The 16,680-nt window shown below is 45.0% G+C and overlaps 1 protein-coding gene across 3 annotated transcripts in view; it reads left to right on the top strand.

Annotated features, from left to right (window-relative positions):
• Nucleotides 1-16,680, top strand: part of GBF1 (golgi brefeldin A resistant guanine nucleotide exchange factor 1) — a 103,204-nt gene that overhangs the window by 84,334 nt on the left and 2,190 nt on the right. For 2 of the 3 annotated variants that reach the window (XM_040563884.1, XM_040563886.1), the window contains exons 18-38: nucleotides 77-279; nucleotides 737-860; nucleotides 1,139-1,264; nucleotides 1,867-1,949; nucleotides 3,542-3,778; nucleotides 4,735-4,828; nucleotides 6,468-6,644; nucleotides 7,147-7,211; nucleotides 7,333-7,456; nucleotides 8,068-8,139; nucleotides 9,542-9,636; nucleotides 10,091-10,244; nucleotides 10,465-10,687; nucleotides 12,291-12,454; nucleotides 12,763-13,009; nucleotides 13,416-13,615; nucleotides 14,071-14,221; nucleotides 14,578-14,708; nucleotides 15,438-15,539; nucleotides 16,085-16,198; nucleotides 16,413-16,590. In XM_040563884.1, coding sequence (XP_040419818.1) covers nucleotides 77-279; nucleotides 737-860; nucleotides 1,139-1,264; nucleotides 1,867-1,949; nucleotides 3,542-3,778; nucleotides 4,735-4,828; nucleotides 6,468-6,644; nucleotides 7,147-7,211; nucleotides 7,333-7,456; nucleotides 8,068-8,139; nucleotides 9,542-9,636; nucleotides 10,091-10,244; nucleotides 10,465-10,687; nucleotides 12,291-12,454; nucleotides 12,763-13,009; nucleotides 13,416-13,615; nucleotides 14,071-14,221; nucleotides 14,578-14,708; nucleotides 15,438-15,539; nucleotides 16,085-16,198; nucleotides 16,413-16,590 — 3,064 coding nt within the window. The remainder of the gene's footprint in view (nucleotides 1-76; nucleotides 280-736; nucleotides 861-1,138; nucleotides 1,265-1,866; nucleotides 1,950-3,541; nucleotides 3,779-4,734; nucleotides 4,829-6,467; nucleotides 6,645-7,146; nucleotides 7,212-7,332; nucleotides 7,457-8,067; nucleotides 8,140-9,541; nucleotides 9,637-10,090; nucleotides 10,245-10,464; nucleotides 10,688-12,290; nucleotides 12,455-12,762; nucleotides 13,010-13,415; nucleotides 13,616-14,070; nucleotides 14,222-14,577; nucleotides 14,709-15,437; nucleotides 15,540-16,084; nucleotides 16,199-16,412; nucleotides 16,591-16,680) is intronic. The other variant, XM_040563885.1, reaches the window with a different exon arrangement.

Consider the following 16,680-nt stretch of genomic DNA (forward strand, 5'->3'; position numbering starts at 1 on the left):
TGATTCAAATGTAAGAAGATTTTAAAATAAGAAATAATGCACTTCCAGTTTGTAATTATGAGAATGTTGTCTTCAGCTCCTGATAACTGGCACAGAGCAGTTCAACCAAAAGCCAAAGAAAGGAATACAGTTTCTGCAAGAGAAGAACCTTCTCGCCACCCCCATTGATAACAATGAGGTGGCCAGGTGGCTACGGGAAAACCCTCGCCTGGACAAGAAGATGATTGGGGAATTTGTGAGTGACCGTAAGAACATAGACTTGCTGGAAAGCTTTGTTGGGTGAGTGTCTTTCTATATCCCTTTAATCACAAAGGGGTGAAAGCTGAAAGTTCAGTGATAAATTAAAATGCAGTGCAACAGTAGTTGGGATCTGTATCACTTGGCTCTCTGTGCATCAGTATGCCTTAATCATAGAATGATTCTATGCATCTCTTGCAAATGGATAGCACCTTAGATGAATATGATAGTGTGACACCCAAACTTCTTTCAGTAGGGGCCAGTCTCTGTGAAGACTGCAGAGATAATTATGTAATTAATAACTTGTATAATTATCAGCAGTTCTTTGTTGTTTTGCCTACTCATGGTCTTTTTCTTTGTTCCTCACCCTTCCCTCTTTACTGTCTGTTCTCTGTGACATCTGGCATTCCAATGCTGAGCCAAACAGGACTGTAGTCAGTAAGCTTATCCTACCTTTTCCATCGTGTTTATTTCTCATTGCAATTCATTCTTCTTGCAGGACTTTCAGCTTCCAAGGTTTAAGGCTGGATGAAGCTTTAAGACTTTATCTGGAGGCCTTCAGGTTACCAGGAGAGGCACCTGTAATCCAGAGACTGTTGGAAGCATTCACAGAACATTGGAGGGTGTGTACTTGGTGGGCAGAAAGCTCAAACACCGTGTTGGACATGACAGATCAAACTGCCTGTAGAAGCTTACTGTGTCCTGCAGGCAGCAGCTGTTGTTTTGTAGGAGATAGCAGTGGCATGTAGATTTCCAGGGTGCTTTTTGGAAGCTAGAGCCAGAGCCTCGGGTTTTTTGTTTGTTCCGGAGATGATTCAGTACTGCGGGTGGGAAAATGGTTCTCTTGGTCATTGATACATCCTTGTTAATGTAGGACTTTGTGTACATATTTGCCTTTCAGAAATCGAATGGGTCCCCATTTGCTAATAGCGATGCCTGCTTTGCCCTGGCCTATGCAGTTATTATGCTGAACACTGACCAGCACAACCATAATGTCCGCAAGCAGAATGTCCCAATGACTCTGGAGGTGGGTATTGGCAGTGTAGGCACCTGACTTCTCTTGTTTTGATAGCTATGCAGTATCTGTGTTATCTCAATGGCATTCTTTTTTTTTTCCTGGCATTCATGACTCATATGCAATAAGCTGGTGTGCAGCGCTGAGGTTGAGTACAGTTGGAGAGTAGGGCTGGGGGTGAAGGACAGTCTGAAGAAATGCTAAGCTTAGCAGACAACATGCCAGTTTAGTCAAGGTGCCTCTTTATTTTAACATACTGTATCCTAAGACATAGGTAAGAATGAGAAGATTGTTGAACTGCTGGGGGCTTTGAGAGAGGTCAAGTCCTTTGAGTGTCAGTGCACTGGTACAGACCTGTCATTCTGATGTCCAGCCTCAGCTAAGTATGTGTTCTGTTTGCTCACACTGAAAGAATGGAGATGGGATGGGCTGGTGCACACTTCAGTGCCACTAAGAATAGCATTTTGTCTTTGAACTTTGAGGCTGCATGTTGAAGAGCACAGCCAAATCTGCTCCTGATCCCATGGAAAGCAAGTGGAGAACTGAATGCAGCCAAGCAGTTCAAGGTGGAGATACTAGGAGAGTTATATTGGTGTTACTTTTTTTCCCCACAGGAGTTTCGGAAGAACCTGAAAGGTGTGAATGGAGGCAAAGACTTTGAACAGGACATATTGGAAGACATGTACCATGCCATCAAGTAAGAATCAACCTGTCATCTCCTTGTATGCAGAGAGCAAACTAGAGTTGTTTGGTCTGTGAGAACTCCAGAGAGCTCTGAAAGGAGGCTCACTGATGATGTTTGCTTCAAACCACCTTCCAGCTCCATATGGGGCTGGAGTAACAAGCCTGTCATAGTAATTGCAGTGGATTTGTATCTTTGGATTCCTGCCATGGTATTTTAATCCACAGAGCTTTAGCTAATGTTAAAAAAATACATCTTATACCAATATGGAAAAGAATGTCTGAGCACAAGTGAAATGCTGTATCTAAGAAGCCTCTGTCCTCCTGGCCAGGCCTTTAGGCTTCTTCAGAACCTTTTATGCAGTGCCAGAGCTAGCAATTCATCCCAAGGACAGCATTGTTGCTATGACATAACATATCCAGGTCTCAGTTTAATACTTCATTTCAAAAGCTTTTGAGGTTTCCATATGAAGTTGCTGTGTGCACCCAATCTCTTCTGCCACCCCAGTTTTTGGCACTCTCCCAGTAATTGGGGAGAACTTTTGGTGGCCGAGGCCCTTTTGGGCGTGGACTAGCTGTGGGTGGGGAGTTTCAGCAGTAGCTCAGAAATCTGCCTTATCAGTAAATCCAGACACTGCCAACTTGAAGCTGAGAGGATTATGTTTCTGAGGAGACAAGATGTGACTCTGAATCTCAGCTGGTTTCAGTCTGCAGTTGCAGGCAGTGGCTCATGCTGGAAGCAGGGCAGTGTGCTTGACTTCCCTTTTGAGCCCGCTTTCATTTGGGAATGCTGCCTGTACTGAATATCTAGAAATTCTTCGAGACATGACTCAAGCTTTCAAATAGAGCTCTAGTTTTGATTAGTGTCTCCCCGAGGGTGTTCTTAATGTCGTTTTAGTAGTACCCTGAGAATTTTCTTCTTATCCTTCAGTGATGTAGTGCCTCTCTTCCAGTGTATTCCTATCTATCCTCCCTTCACCGGATACTTTAACTTTTTCAGTATGTTTGATGGCTAAAACAATTGATACATCATTTCAGAATTGCTCCATCTCAAAGAGATTGCCACAGTGTCATAGTTGAGACTGGGGGACAGTTTGTTTTCTTTGTATTTATTATCAGGGGGCGGGGAACAGACTGTAATCTGTACATAATAATACATTTGAATATTTGCATTATTCTTAGATACTCGTGCTTATTCTTGACTGCAATGGTATAACAGTTTTTTATCTGAGAATAATGAGATGTGCTGAGTGCTCTAAGGCGGTGGGGGTGAAGCTGTGCTAGTGTTCTGTCCAAAGTTTTCCATCATTTAACTCTAGTATATATTGTATTTTCCACCTGTAGTATTAGGTAGCTGCTGGTTCAGTAGTGTCCTTACACAGTAGTTACTAAGTGCTCCTGAGAGACACTGCACTTTATATCAAAGGTATTGGAGAGAGGGACAAGGGAAGCAGGCAGGCCTCAGAAAATAGAATGTTTCAGGAGCTGGCAAAATCACTTCAGAGTAGGTATCACTTAGCTTTGGGACCATGTAGCAAAAGGCACTGTGTAAATGTTAGGTTTGGCTCAGAATTAAAAATTCAACCTTTCTGCCTGCCTTCCTTGTAGAAATGATGAGATAGTGATGCCAGAAGAACAGACGGGCCTGGTGAAGGAAAACTATATCTGGAATGTCCTGCTACATCGTGGTGCCACTGATGAGGGAATATTTCTCCATGTGCCTCCTGGAAGCTATGATCATGATCTCTTTACCATGACGTGGGGGCCAACCATTGCAGCACTTTCTTATGTTTTTGACAAGAGCTTAGAAGAAACAATCATACAGAAGGCTATCTCTGGTTTCAGGTAACTCTTGCATTCATGAAACCCAGAACAGTTAGTGTGACCATTGCCTCACATCTGCCTGCTAGGCAGGTCACAGTGAATACCATCTGTTACGAGCAATTGAAGAGCTTTTTATTGTGACCTACGCTCTTCTAGTTTTCTAGCATTTGTATTGATTCATCCCATCTCTTCCTTTCTTGGTGCCACTCACTGTTTGGTTTGACTGCTGTGTTACAATAAATCAAAGTGCTTTGGGGTATGTGTTTTTAAATTCCAGTGTAATTACATTTGAAAGACTTGCTGACATAGCTGTAGTGCTTAGAAGTGAGCAGAAAATATCACTCCTACTTTGCACCGTGATGCTGACAAAATCCTTGTATATTGGTAAAACCTGCGTATGAGGCCATACCTGTGGCTGAATAAGATGGGGAACCTTTTTTTTTTTTTTCCTCTTTTCTTCTTTTGTATCTTTTTAATTTCCCAGATGGTCAGTATTTTAAAATCTTGCTATCTGTGAGAAACTGTTTTGTAATGATCTCTGATGGTGCTTGCATTCAGACCAAACCATGCCTTAAGTGCAGCTTTAAAGCTCTGTTAATATACTACTGTAGCCATGATCTCTTGGAAACTAAACCTTCAACACTACTGCAAATGTCAGCAACTTTTTATGTCAAGACATGAAATTAGGTGTATTGGCTCAGCTGCAGCTGGTACGTCTGTTTGGACTTTCTTCTTGAAAGTGATCCTTGCATCATCACAGACGAATATCAGGATTCCAGGATCTGAGGATGATTGTGATTATCTGATGGATAAGAGTAGATTTTATACATGAGTAGACTTTATACATTTATATTATGAGTGTGTGGAGAGGAAGGTCTAAAACATCGACAAAGAGGCTATCTGATTTGCTGTCCTGTAGAGAGACTTCTCTCTGCCAAGTTATTACATTCTCTCCTGTTTTCTTCTTCTTCCTCCAGGAAATGTGCAATGATTTCTGCTCACTATGGCCTTAGTGATGTATTTGACAATCTCATAATTTCTCTCTGCAAGTTTACAGCCCTCAGCAGCGAGGTAAGTTGCAAGGAGGGAAAAGAAGTATGGCTTTTAGTATATTGGAGCTCTCTTCCTCAACAGGCTTCAGACTGTTTTCTGATAGATAGTGTGTGGGAACCATGCTTTGTGCTAAGAAGATGACAGCAATTCCTTTCTAAGGTCAGAACTTGCAAAGAAACCCACAGCATTGTTCTGAGAACCTGTGCAAGATCCACAGTGAGCAGAATAGAACTGCAAAATCACCACCACCACCACCACACACACACACCACAAAAAAAAATAAAAATAAAGGCAGGGGCTGGAAGAAGATCACTCAAGACAGAAAGCATAGGTCTAAAATGACCAAGACAAGTGACCTTTGAAATCCCTTAAAGGGATATCTGAAAAAGAACAGTCCTACAAATTAGTTCAGTTAATGGAATTAGGCTGTTCTAAAATCATACATTCTTTTTATTGGGAATTTGTGTTGTCTGGCCTGGCTGTTTTATATCCCTTGCATCTTGGCATTGGTAGCAGTGAAAGAGTACCAGACTGACAATTAGAAGACAAAAAAAAAAAGCCTGAGCGATGGGGTTGCTTTAGATCCCCCCTTCCTCTGCAGCTCACAACAGTAGAGATGCAATACTTAACCCTCTCCAAGCATACCAAACCTTGAGACTACCAACAGATAACACAAGCAGAGGAATGTCTGCCATTAAACAACTGTTTGACGCAGATTTATACAGTAGAAGCAACTACACCAAGCCCTCAGAGGCACCAGCTATTGCCAGCTGCATCCCATCTAGTTGGGAGACTGGAATCTAGAGCAGTCCTAGGTCTGTGTAAATTAAGAAAGTATGTCTTTTGGTGATGTTGTAGAATCAGGGAATTCTGGATTTGAAGAGAGCTGGGAGTTCTTATCTTTGGCAAGATTCCAACTACACCAATTACTTTCTGCTGCCCTAAATTCCTGTAGGGCTTGGAGACAGTAGTGGAATATGACAACTGAACAAATATTTGAGAGAGAGTCTGGTGGAAGGGGAAAAGGAGGGGCCGTCTTCAGGGGTTGAGGAGACAAAACAGAAAGCGACCATTAGAAAGCAAGAGAAGAACAGCAAAGTGTCACTTAGCTGCTAGTCCTTCCTGGGACAGATCGCCCTGGTGATAGGTATCCTCTGAGCACCGCAATTACTATGCATGTTTGGTTGAAAGAAGAGGAATAGAAAGGAATATGGAGGGGATTCACTTGGCAGTAACTAGTGGTAAGAGTAACTTTGTAAGTCAGTAGCAGTTTTGGCCACAGTTTGCACCTCTGATGATAACGATTGCCTCCAGGGGAGTGATGATAATTTTTGTAGAAGGCTTTGATCCTGGAATGAGTTCCTATAGCCCAATCAATTAAAGTTAGTGAGTTTTCAGCAAGCACTTTCAAAATGCTCAGTATCATTGCTGTTCTTGAAGAGCTTGTGTCTGAGTGCCTCTGTGATTCAGCTTGTGTCAGGTAAGCCACCTTGTCTTTGTTTTTGTGCAAAGCAAATGTAAGCTGAGGAGTTAGTTGTCCACAGCCCTGTACAAAGAATTGTTGTCTTTTCTGTAGCCAAATCTGAACAGTCTGCCCTAATTTCTGTTGAAAAAGAAACATCTCTTGCCGACTACCACCCCCTCTTCTTTCCTGCAGTCTATTGAGAACCTGCCGACTGTTTTTGGAAGTAATCCCAAGGCCCATATTGCAGCAAAGACTGTGTTTCATTTGGCCCATCGCCACGGTGACATTCTGAGGGAGGGCTGGAAAAACATCATGGAGGCCATGCTTCAGCTTTTCCGAGCAGAACTGCTGCCCAAGGCCATGGTGGAGGTAATAATAGCCAGCTCGTGGGTAACTGAAGGCTCAGGGAGTGGGAAGCTGGCTTTTCATAGAAGCAGTTCAGAGAGGAGGAAATCTCTCTTGCAAAGGCCTGGGTTTGGTAAAGTGTGTGCTGAGCCTTCAAATCGTGTAATGTTCAAGTTACATGCAGGCTCCAGCTTGTTTCACAGTGTTTCATTTTTTCTCATTTTACCTTTTGTGGTATTTGAGGAATTCCGGTATTTGTTTTACTTGACCAAATTTTGAATGTTGTATGGAAGAGGGACGCACTGTAGGCATGAAGTATTCAAGTACAGCATTTGTGTTGCCAGATGGGGGAGACAAGTCATTGTACAGGTAGGGGTTGAAGAGCTGAGGTTGGTTGAGTGTGGGGAGTTGGCCGAGGATGGTGAGTGTGGTGTTACATCATCAAGTGAAACATTACAGGGGTAACAAAAACAGGCTACAAAGAAGTAGACGACTGAATGTATACATCTTCTGGTCTGTCTTCCAGGTCGAAGATTTTGTGGATCCCAATGGCAAAATCTATCTGCAACGTGAGGAGACACCATCTAACCGGTGAGTGGTGCAGGTAGCTCAGGCAATCGTCTTTTTGTTTTCTCCCTCAATGCTGGAGGAATAATACTGCATGATTTTTTGTTTTGTTTTCTCACTGATGCTGGTGTCTTCCAATTTGCAGTGGTGAATCTACAGTGCTGAGTTTTGTTAGTTGGCTCACCCTTAGTGGGACGGAGCAATCTGGTATGAGAGGGCCATCAACGGAGACACAGGAGGCAAAACGAGCAGCTCTTGAATGCATAAAGGTAATGTACAGGCTATAAAAGAACGAGCTTTTGTTTGTGGTGACAATGCTGTGTGGATAACAGGCAACAGAAGCATTAAATATGCATGCTTCTGGGCAGTATGGCAGGTTCCAGAGGACGTGGAAATTACAAGAAACTACAGAGGAGTGTAATTGTATTGCCAGCTGAAGGGTCCTATGTGCTGTGCTGTACAAACGTGCTAACATGAAAATAGGAACAGTTTCACACAAAGAACTGGGATCTGCCCTTGGCATCTTAATCTGATAATTAAGTACAAATGTATAAACTCTCAAATAACTAATCTTTTCCAAGACAGTCTGAAAGCATATATTGCCAACAAAATCTGAGTTGGGGGGTTGATCAATCTGTAGGCAGAGGCTTCTTTTTAAGAGGCAAAGAGTTATGTGTTAAAATATGTCTAGCACAGATCAGGTCTGTTAGGGGTAATTGCTGTTCCAAGTAGTGAGCTAGCTGGCAGCAGTTTTCCTTCAGGTAATTGTGTTGAAGTCACTCTCAATACCTATTGTGGGAGCAAGTTGTGGTTTTGGAGGATCTGTTTGTATGTCTTCCACATTGTCTAGACTTACCATCCTCTTTTCTATCTTTTGCAGCAATGTGATCCTGAGAAGTTGATCACAGAAAGCAAATTCCTCCAGCTTGAATCCCTCCAGGAGCTGATGAAGGTGAGAAAGATACTGGGCAAAGGACTGAACTGGTGGTGGAGCAAGTATGCTGTGAGCAATCATGGATGTGTGCTGTGTACTCACATAGCCACTCTGTCCTCAGAGGATGTCTTGAGCCTATTTTGGATATGAAACCAGCCATTAGTTTGGTTTTTACGTGTAACTTCTGTGCAGGCAGACACAATTTCTTTAGCAGCAGAGGGAGACATTAAATTGTGGAATGCATTTTGAAAGCCTTTAGAAGATTACGGGAAGTGTTTGAAAGTATTTGTAGCTCTGTGTAGGAACTGAAACTGTAGACTGTGCTTTTTCACACCTTTTCTGGTGTGCCGTGTGCTTAATGAGAACATTGTAAAATGCCAGTTTAGAGACAAGAGTTGATCAGAAATACTTGACTGTGTGCCCTTAGATAGAGTGAAACCTGGCTGTGGTGGGAGATGTAACAAGGCTGGGCTCATTAGCCTTTGGGCTGGACAAGCTCATCTCCCTGGGAGAGGATGGTAGTAACTGGTAGTAACTCCTCAGGTTGTTGTGGAGTTTGAGACCACTCCAGGGTGTGGAACAAATGTGCCAGCTGCTCACTGGAAGCCTTTTGATGTGTAGCAGAGAAACCACTTCCAATAGCAAATAGCACAGTGCAAGCCCTGCAGCGATGCTGTGCAGGCTAGCAGTGTGAGCTCCCTGATTATATGGCTCCTTAATGTGCAAGTGTCTTCTCCAGGCTGCTGTGATGGCAGTTCACTAGCTTCATCAATAGGATCCATGACACTACTGGGACTTGTACTAAAACAGAGGAAAGATTTATTTATCAAGGCTTTCTTCAGAGGTTCAGAGAATAGGTATTGAGTTTCAAAATAAAAATGACAAATAAGTAAAACCCAAAGAACGGTACTTAAAACAGCTTAAGTGGAACTTCTTGCTTGGATTGCACAAAGACCAGTATGTTGCTGGCCCACCTGGGGAAGTAGTGGCTGAGTTTTCATGTGCCATCTCAGAACATTTTGCTCTTACTCTTATTATGTCAGGAATTCTCCCTTTGTAGGCAAGTTGGTGGCTTGAGAGGAACACCTCCAGTATTTGTAGTTGTTCCTGCATATGTCTACCTTTTCTGTGCTTCACATGCACTTAGCAAGAAGCTGCTGGCTTTCAGAATTCTTCCCCATCTGGGAGACTTTGTCAGAATTTAACATTCTTTAAATTCGTATTACATCTTGCATAATAAAATAGGATTTCCCATATACTTAGCTTGACCCCTGACCTCCAGTGCATTTTTGATGGGCTGTGCATGACCTCCCCAGATACTGGAGTGCTGTTTTGTCCAGACTTGAAGCATTCTGTTAGTCCTCACTGGTCCTCCTGTTTTGAGGAGCTGCGAGTCACAAATGTTTCTTGGTTTTTCTAGGCTCTAATCTCTGTGACTCCTGATGAGGAGACATATGACGAAGAGGATGCTGCCTTCTGCTTGGAGATGCTTCTGAGAATTGTGCTAGAGAATAGGTATGACCTTGAAATACATTCAGATTCACTGTAAATGTCCCTGCTTCACTGCAGCTGCTGCCTGGGTCTAGGGAATGAGTTCCTTATGTGCTTGATTTGCCAACTGAAGCAGCATGTGGCTGTAATTTCAGGGCTTAGCAATTCTATCCTAGCATATGCAAACGTAGGTACTATTCACCCATGAATTACTGCTTGATATCCTGAGATATGGAGAACATAAACTGAACTCTGGAGGGAGAATTCTCCCACCTGATTGCTTTGAGAGTAATGAAGTAAATAAGAAACTTCACAGCTTTGTTGTTTCTCTGTGCTTGTTCTTATATCTCTCTGCTGGAGCTTTTCATTAAAGTGATGAAGTAGCAGGTTGTGAGGAGTTCTGGGGGAAGAAATAGCTGGATCCTGCTTGCCTCATCTCCTTTCACCCTACCCTTTCCCTCTTCCTTGTTGTGGCTAGGGACCGTGTGACGTGTGTCTGGCAAACCGTCCGAGACCACCTCTATCATCTCTGTGTCCATGCGATGGAGTTCTGCTTCTTGGTGGAGAGGGCAGTGGTGGGGCTGCTGAGGCTGGCAATTCGGCTCCTTCGTCGGGAAGAAATCAGTGCACAGGTAAGGGATTTTTTGAAGGTCAAATGCTGTTTTTTTTTGTGGCTACACCTGGCAAAACAGGAAACCAATCACTGTTGGATGGACACATATTTAGGCTGTCCATGCTGCAGGTAACAACAAACAGCACTTGCAAATAGCCCTAAATAAGTGAGGTGGACTTAGCTGGAGAAGGGAGTATAAACAATAGGGTCTGTTGTTCTTTGTCTCCTTCTGTGGCTAGGTTCTCCTCTCATTACGTATCCTGCTCATGATGAAGCCAAATGTGTTGTGCAGAGTTAGCCATGAGGTTGCCTACGGCCTCCATGAACTGCTGAAGACCAATGCTGCCAACATTCACTCTGGGGATGACTGGTACACGCTCTTCACCCTCCTGGAGTGTATTGGGTCTGGGGTGAAGCCGCCTGCAGCCCTGCAGGTTACAGCAAGGGCAGATAACGACACAGGTAAGACAGGCCAGCTTTTGCTAGGAAATCTGATGCCTGCCTGCCAGATAAGCAGCTGCTTCCTCAAGCTTTTCAATTAGCAAAGGGGACTGCAAGAAAACAAAGCTGATATTAAACTACATTAGGAAGATTAAAGACCAGCACCTGCTGTTCACTCCTACCCCATGGTCTCTCCCTGTCTATACTCTGCCATCTCTTCATACTCTGAGCAGCAGTCCAGGTGCTAGTCCCTGGGGGAGCAGTGGGAGGAAAACTGATAGTGGTTGTAGCAGCCCTAGAAGGTCTTTGCTCTGCCCCAAGGAACGTTTGCTGATGCTTGTGGTCTGGTGCCATGGCTGATACAGACTTAATCTCTCATCTGGGTGTGTAATGTAAACCCAGCTGTTGTTCCTGTTTTGTGGGACTGATTCCTTTCTGTCCCTTCTTTTAAGGATCTCGTAAACGGAATTGTTATTTAAATTTCTATTTCCAAATCTATTTGTGTTCATAGTGCCTGAGTCATGCCCGCAAGACCAACCCAATGTTTCCCTCTTCTCTCAACTGTGCTAGAAGACTGTCTTTTCAGCAAACTGTTCCCGTTCCACTTCAGCCAGCTGGCAGTGTATTTGAGTCTGACAGCTTCAGACTTTTAAAGCAAACATCAAAAAAAGGACTTTCCTAGAAGACTTTGTTTTCCTCACTGCTTCTTCTAGAACTTCCTTGCTAAGTCCTGATGCATTATGCTAAACAGCTTGGGAAAAACTGATCTTACAAAATCCCTGTGGCCTTTGCCTTCTGGGGCTAATACTAGGTTGTTTTCTCCTAGCTCTTTTTTATTGCTTCTGTCTTTGCTGCTTGAGCAAATTACTTGACTGTGACACCTTGCAAATCAAAGCATTTACCTCCTGAAAGTGTTTGGTACGTTGTGTTCACAGCAAGTCTTTCTCTGTGCTGGTAGGTTTCTAGATAATGTTGAACGATCAAGAACATATATTTTTTTCTTAAAATAACATTTATGTCAATGCCTTAAATTTGGCCCTTGCAAGGATTTCTGTGCTGTGGACACGTGAAATTTAAAGTTATCCTGAAGTTCAGAGCAGGTATATCTGACAGGTGGAACATGCTTAAGTGGATTGTAGTCTGTGAGAAATACTTGACCCATATGAGTGTGGAGCTGTCTGACTGACCTCAGAGGCCCCATGTGAGTCATGTCATTCTGTGTTGCACTTTTGGAGTTGCTTTGGCTGAACCTAGCACCTTCAGTAATTCTTAAAACGTGTGGCACATCTGAATCTCCTCCCAGGCCCAAACCATCAGACTCTGCCCTTTTAAATCCACGGTCAAGTTGACAAGCAACTTAGTGGAGGATGGGGAGTCCCCTTCCTCTGAAGGGGAAAGCCAGGTGTACCTGCAGGGAAGAAACATTGCCCAAGATTTGTGTTTCCTGTTGTCTCCTGTGCATGTTCCTGTCACAGTTGTTCTTTCCCAGGAGAAGAGCCCTGGCCCAGATTCTTCCAGGGCCCACGGGTGGTTGTAGGCTGATGGTGATCTGGATTGCTTCTCCCTTACCCACAGCTGCTCTTCCAAGTTCATTCTCTTAAAACCCGTACCTTTTGTCTTCAAGGTGCACAGTCGGACAGTGAGGTCTCCTCCTCCTATCATCCAAGTGACATGAGCCTGGATCGTGGCTACACTTCTGACTCAGAGGTGTACACAGACCATGGGAAGCCGGGGAAGATGCATCGCTCAGTGACAGATGTGGATATGATGAACAGTGGCTGGCTAGTGGTGAGTAACCAAGGGGCTTCTGGTGCCTCAAGAAGACTGATTTTGGCGTGGTTTTGAGAAGAGTGTGTGTAGAGAGAGAAGGAGTAAGACAGTAGAAAATACAGATAAGGGGAGTGGAGTGTGAAGGGAGGATGGGGAGGAGATGCAGCCACAGCAGAAAGCTAGCAGGCAAATGTGGATGAAAGGGAAAAGGGTGCTACAGAAATGACGTTACCTGTTCATTTCAGAAGAAAGGCCCTTTTGGCAAGTGTGTAAGGTACTGCTTATTACACTAACCTTTCCTACTACCCTCTTGCTGTGCCCTGCAGGTGGGGAAAGATGACATTGACACCTCCAAACCCAGTGCTGGACTCAACAGGCTGGGGCCGTCTCCTCTTGTCAACCAGTACAGCCTGACTGTGGGGCTGGATTTGGGCCCGCATGACACAAAGTCTCTCATGAAGTGCGTGGAGTCTCTGTCTTTCATCGTGCGAGATGCTGCCCATGTGACACCCGAGAACTTTGAGCTCTGTGTCAAAACCATCCGCATCTTTGTGGAGGCAAGCTTGAATGGGGGTAAGGTGGCCTTTGACTTGATTTGATTTGAGGTGGCCAGGCAATGTGAAGGGAAGTGTGAAGTACTTTGAGGGAGTGAGTCCTCAGCCCCCAGAATATGTTCTGCTATGAGAAAAGTTTCCTGGCTCCTGCTGACAGCAGGGAGCGTATTCTTATCCGTCACTGGGGTATAGGGGAGACCTGCGGCTAATGTGAAGGTAGCAGTATCAGCAGGAGTCGTGACTTCCTGTTGTTGAAGAATGCTGTTCCTGAAGGGCACTGGGAACCTCTTAAAGTGGGTAGCTGTCATTTCACAGGACAGAACCCTCCACTGGGGATATCAAAAGGTGGCTGCTGCATGCACTGAATAGCAGAACCTTTTGTGATGGAGTGTTTATATGGTATGTTGCCACCTTTCACTTTTTAGGCTACAAGTCCCAGGAGAAGAGGGGAAAGAGCCACAGGCATGATAGTAAATCCAGTCGGTTAAAAAAAAAGCCAAAGGAGAGCTCCACACGACGATCACGGGTCTTGAGCCAGCACCAGGCCCACACACACAGCGATGAGGACGAGGATGAGAGCATCCCTGCCAGCTACCACACTGTGTCTTTACAGGTTAGTCAGGACGTAAGTATAGCAAGGATTTCCTCCTCTCCTTTCCCATACTCAGGGCCTTGTTAAGGAGTCACTGGGATCCTTCAGGAGGGGAAGGGAGGCTGCATCCTGGGTTAGTGGACACTGAATAGCAAAAGGTAGGTCTGGTGGCAGTGTGTAGTTCTGCAGTGAGAGGGGAAGGCTGCAGTTTGGACAAGCAAAAGCAGAAGAGCAGTGGAAGGCCAGGAGGGTGGGTGCCTGGAACTGAGTCACCGTAGAAGGTACGATAAATGTGGATCGAGGGCATTTGGAGATGTGAGGTTTATGTGGGAGATAGTGTGGAGTCTGACAGGGAATGTGAGCTTGTGGAGAGAGGAGAGCCCACTAAAAGGAGATCCTCTTAGCATTGGTTCAGGGAAGAGTAGAGACCAGGTTGGATTGAAGAATTTAAGTACCGTGTGTTATTTAATGTGATGCTTGACTTGCAGCTCCTGGACCTCATGCACACCTTGCACACGCGAGCGGCTACCATCTACAGCTCCTGGGCAGAGGAGCAACGCCATCTAGAGACTGAAGGGAGGAAAATCGAAGCAGATTCCCGAACACTGTGGTCCAACTGCTGGTGTCCTTTGCTACAGGGTAAAGTCATCCCCTTGTGATGAGAGTGAGCAAATTGTGACTTCCAATATAAGGCAGCACTCAGGACATTTGAGGAGCCAGGAGTTAACTGCAGAAAGCAGGCAGAGGCTGTTTTTAGGGTCTGCTGTAATTGGATTAAGAACTTGGGTCAGATTCAGGAAAGTATCTTTAGCATGAGTTAGCTGCCAGCTTACTTCTAGACCTGACAGTAGATTCCAAGTCTGTGACCTGGAACAAGTATAATCCCTCCCCCTGCCCCAGAGTGTTTGGTCTTCATTAACCTTTTCACCTTAGGCTGGGGGAGTGGGAATGAGACACTTTCTCTGTGGGCTCTACACTGGATCCTTCTCTCGCAGGTATTGCCTGGCTGTGCTGTGATGCCCGACGTCAGGTACGGATGCAGGCACTCACTTACTTGCAGCGGGCCCTCCTGGTACATGACCTGCAGGCCTTGGATGCCCTGGAGTGGGAGTCCTGCTTCAACAAGGTAACCTCCTGGCTGGGTTGGGCATGCAGGCAGGACAGTGCTGTCATGAAGAGCAAAGCTCTGTAGGATTGGCAGAATGGTGTCCTACTTCATCACCATCTTGTTGAGCAGTCTGTTCACTGTAATAGACGAGTCTTTCCCTACTTTGCTCCTCTGAAAAGTTCCTCTTAGGCTTCTGATAGAGCCTCTTGGAAATCAGTCCACACACTTCATAGAATCACAGAATTATAGAATAGTTGGGGTTGGAAGGGATCCTAAAGATCATCTAATTGCACCCCTTCTGCCATGGACAGGGACACCTTCCACTAGATCGTGTTGCTCAAAGCCCTGTTCAACCTGACCGTGAACACCTCCAGGGATGGGGCATCCACAGCTTCTTTGGGCAACCTGTTCCAGTTCCTCACCATCTTCATAGTAAAGAATTTCTTCCTTATATCAAATCTCAATCTACCCTCTTTTAGTTTAAAGCCATTATTCGTCCTATCACTACAGTCCCTGATAAAGAGCCCCCCCCTCAGCTTTGCTGTAGGCCCCCTTTAGGCATTAGAAAGATGTTATAAGGTCTCCATGGAGCCGTCTCTTCTCCAGGCTGAAGTTTCCATCTCTCACTGCTTCTCCCACGCTCTTTGTCTATAAACCAGTCCGAAAAGTCAGCTCCTTCTTTGAGGTTGCTTGTGAAAATCTCATCAGTCGTTTTTCAACTAAAAAATATCAATGTCTGTCCAACAGGTGCTGTTTCCTCTGCTAACCAAGCTTCTCGAGAACATCAGCCCGGCTGATGTTGGTGGGATGGAAGAGACTAGGATGAGAGCCTCAACGCTGCTCTCCAAGGTGAGCTAGCTTCTACTGTCTGAAAGCTCAGGGGAGACCATGTGCATCAAGAGGACCAAATTGTTTGCTTCTCAGCATCTCTGACCTGGATGGGTGGTGTTTTGCTAGTCTGACAGTCTTTAGTGCTGAGTTTCTCCACCACCTTCTCCTGTTGGGACTTGCCTTCTTTCCAGAACAGTCTCCATGATTCTGGAAAAGCTGTCAGGAAGGAGTTTGTGACTTTATGAACAATGAAGTATTTCAGCTCAACATTAGTTGAAGGCAGTCTGTTCCAGTGGTGGAATGATGCATGTCAAAAGTGTAAGCCAGAAGGGCTGGAAGAGGTGGTGATTTAGACTTGAGTAGTGGTCTCAGGCATCACAGTCAAGACCTACTCCTCTGCTTATGCAGCTCAGAAAGGACGCCCCTGGTATCCATGGGCTTGGCCTGTGCATGCTCCTGGCCTACAACAAGGAGGGGGAGTTCTGGATTTGCACAATAAGCTTGTCAAGCCCTGAGCAGCAGCCCTGATACTGCTTGTTGACAGTAGTTGTGTTCTTTTCTAGGTGTTCCTACAGCATCTTTCCCCGTTGCTCTCACTGACCACTTTTGCTGCCCTGTGGCTGACAATCCTGGACTTCATGGACAAATACATGCATGCTGGCTCCAGCGACTTACTGGTAAGGTGCTGAAAGTGATGCTGCAGTGCTTTGAGCAACCATTCATGGTCTTTAACCTTTTAAGGCTTTTTTAGCCTTTTAACCCTTCCAAAACCATTTTGTTCCATGCTGTTTCCCTTTGGCCTGTTTCCAGTGTGGCCCATCAGCTGTTTTGGGCCTTTGTTCATTGCTGTATGTCCCACCTCTGTGTCCTGACGAGTGTCTCTGATTACAGCTGGAGGCCATCCCAGAATCTCTGAAGAATATGCTGCTTGTAATGGATACGGCTGGGATATTCCACAGTGCTGACTCACGGACAGGATACTCGGATCTCTGGGAGATCACCTGGGAGAGGATTGACTGCTTCTTACCGAGGCTTCGAGATGAGCTCTTCAAACAGACAGTCATCCAAGGTACAAGGGGATGAGAGACGTTAAAAGACAGGTCTTGGGCCCAGCGCTTGCACCTGGTTGAGCCTAGCTGCCATGGTGTCTGGATGGTGC

This window comes from Cygnus olor, chromosome 7, assembly GCF_009769625.2.
Source record: "Cygnus olor isolate bCygOlo1 chromosome 7, bCygOlo1.pri.v2, whole genome shotgun sequence".
Taxonomy (NCBI): domain Eukaryota; kingdom Metazoa; phylum Chordata; class Aves; order Anseriformes; family Anatidae; genus Cygnus; species Cygnus olor.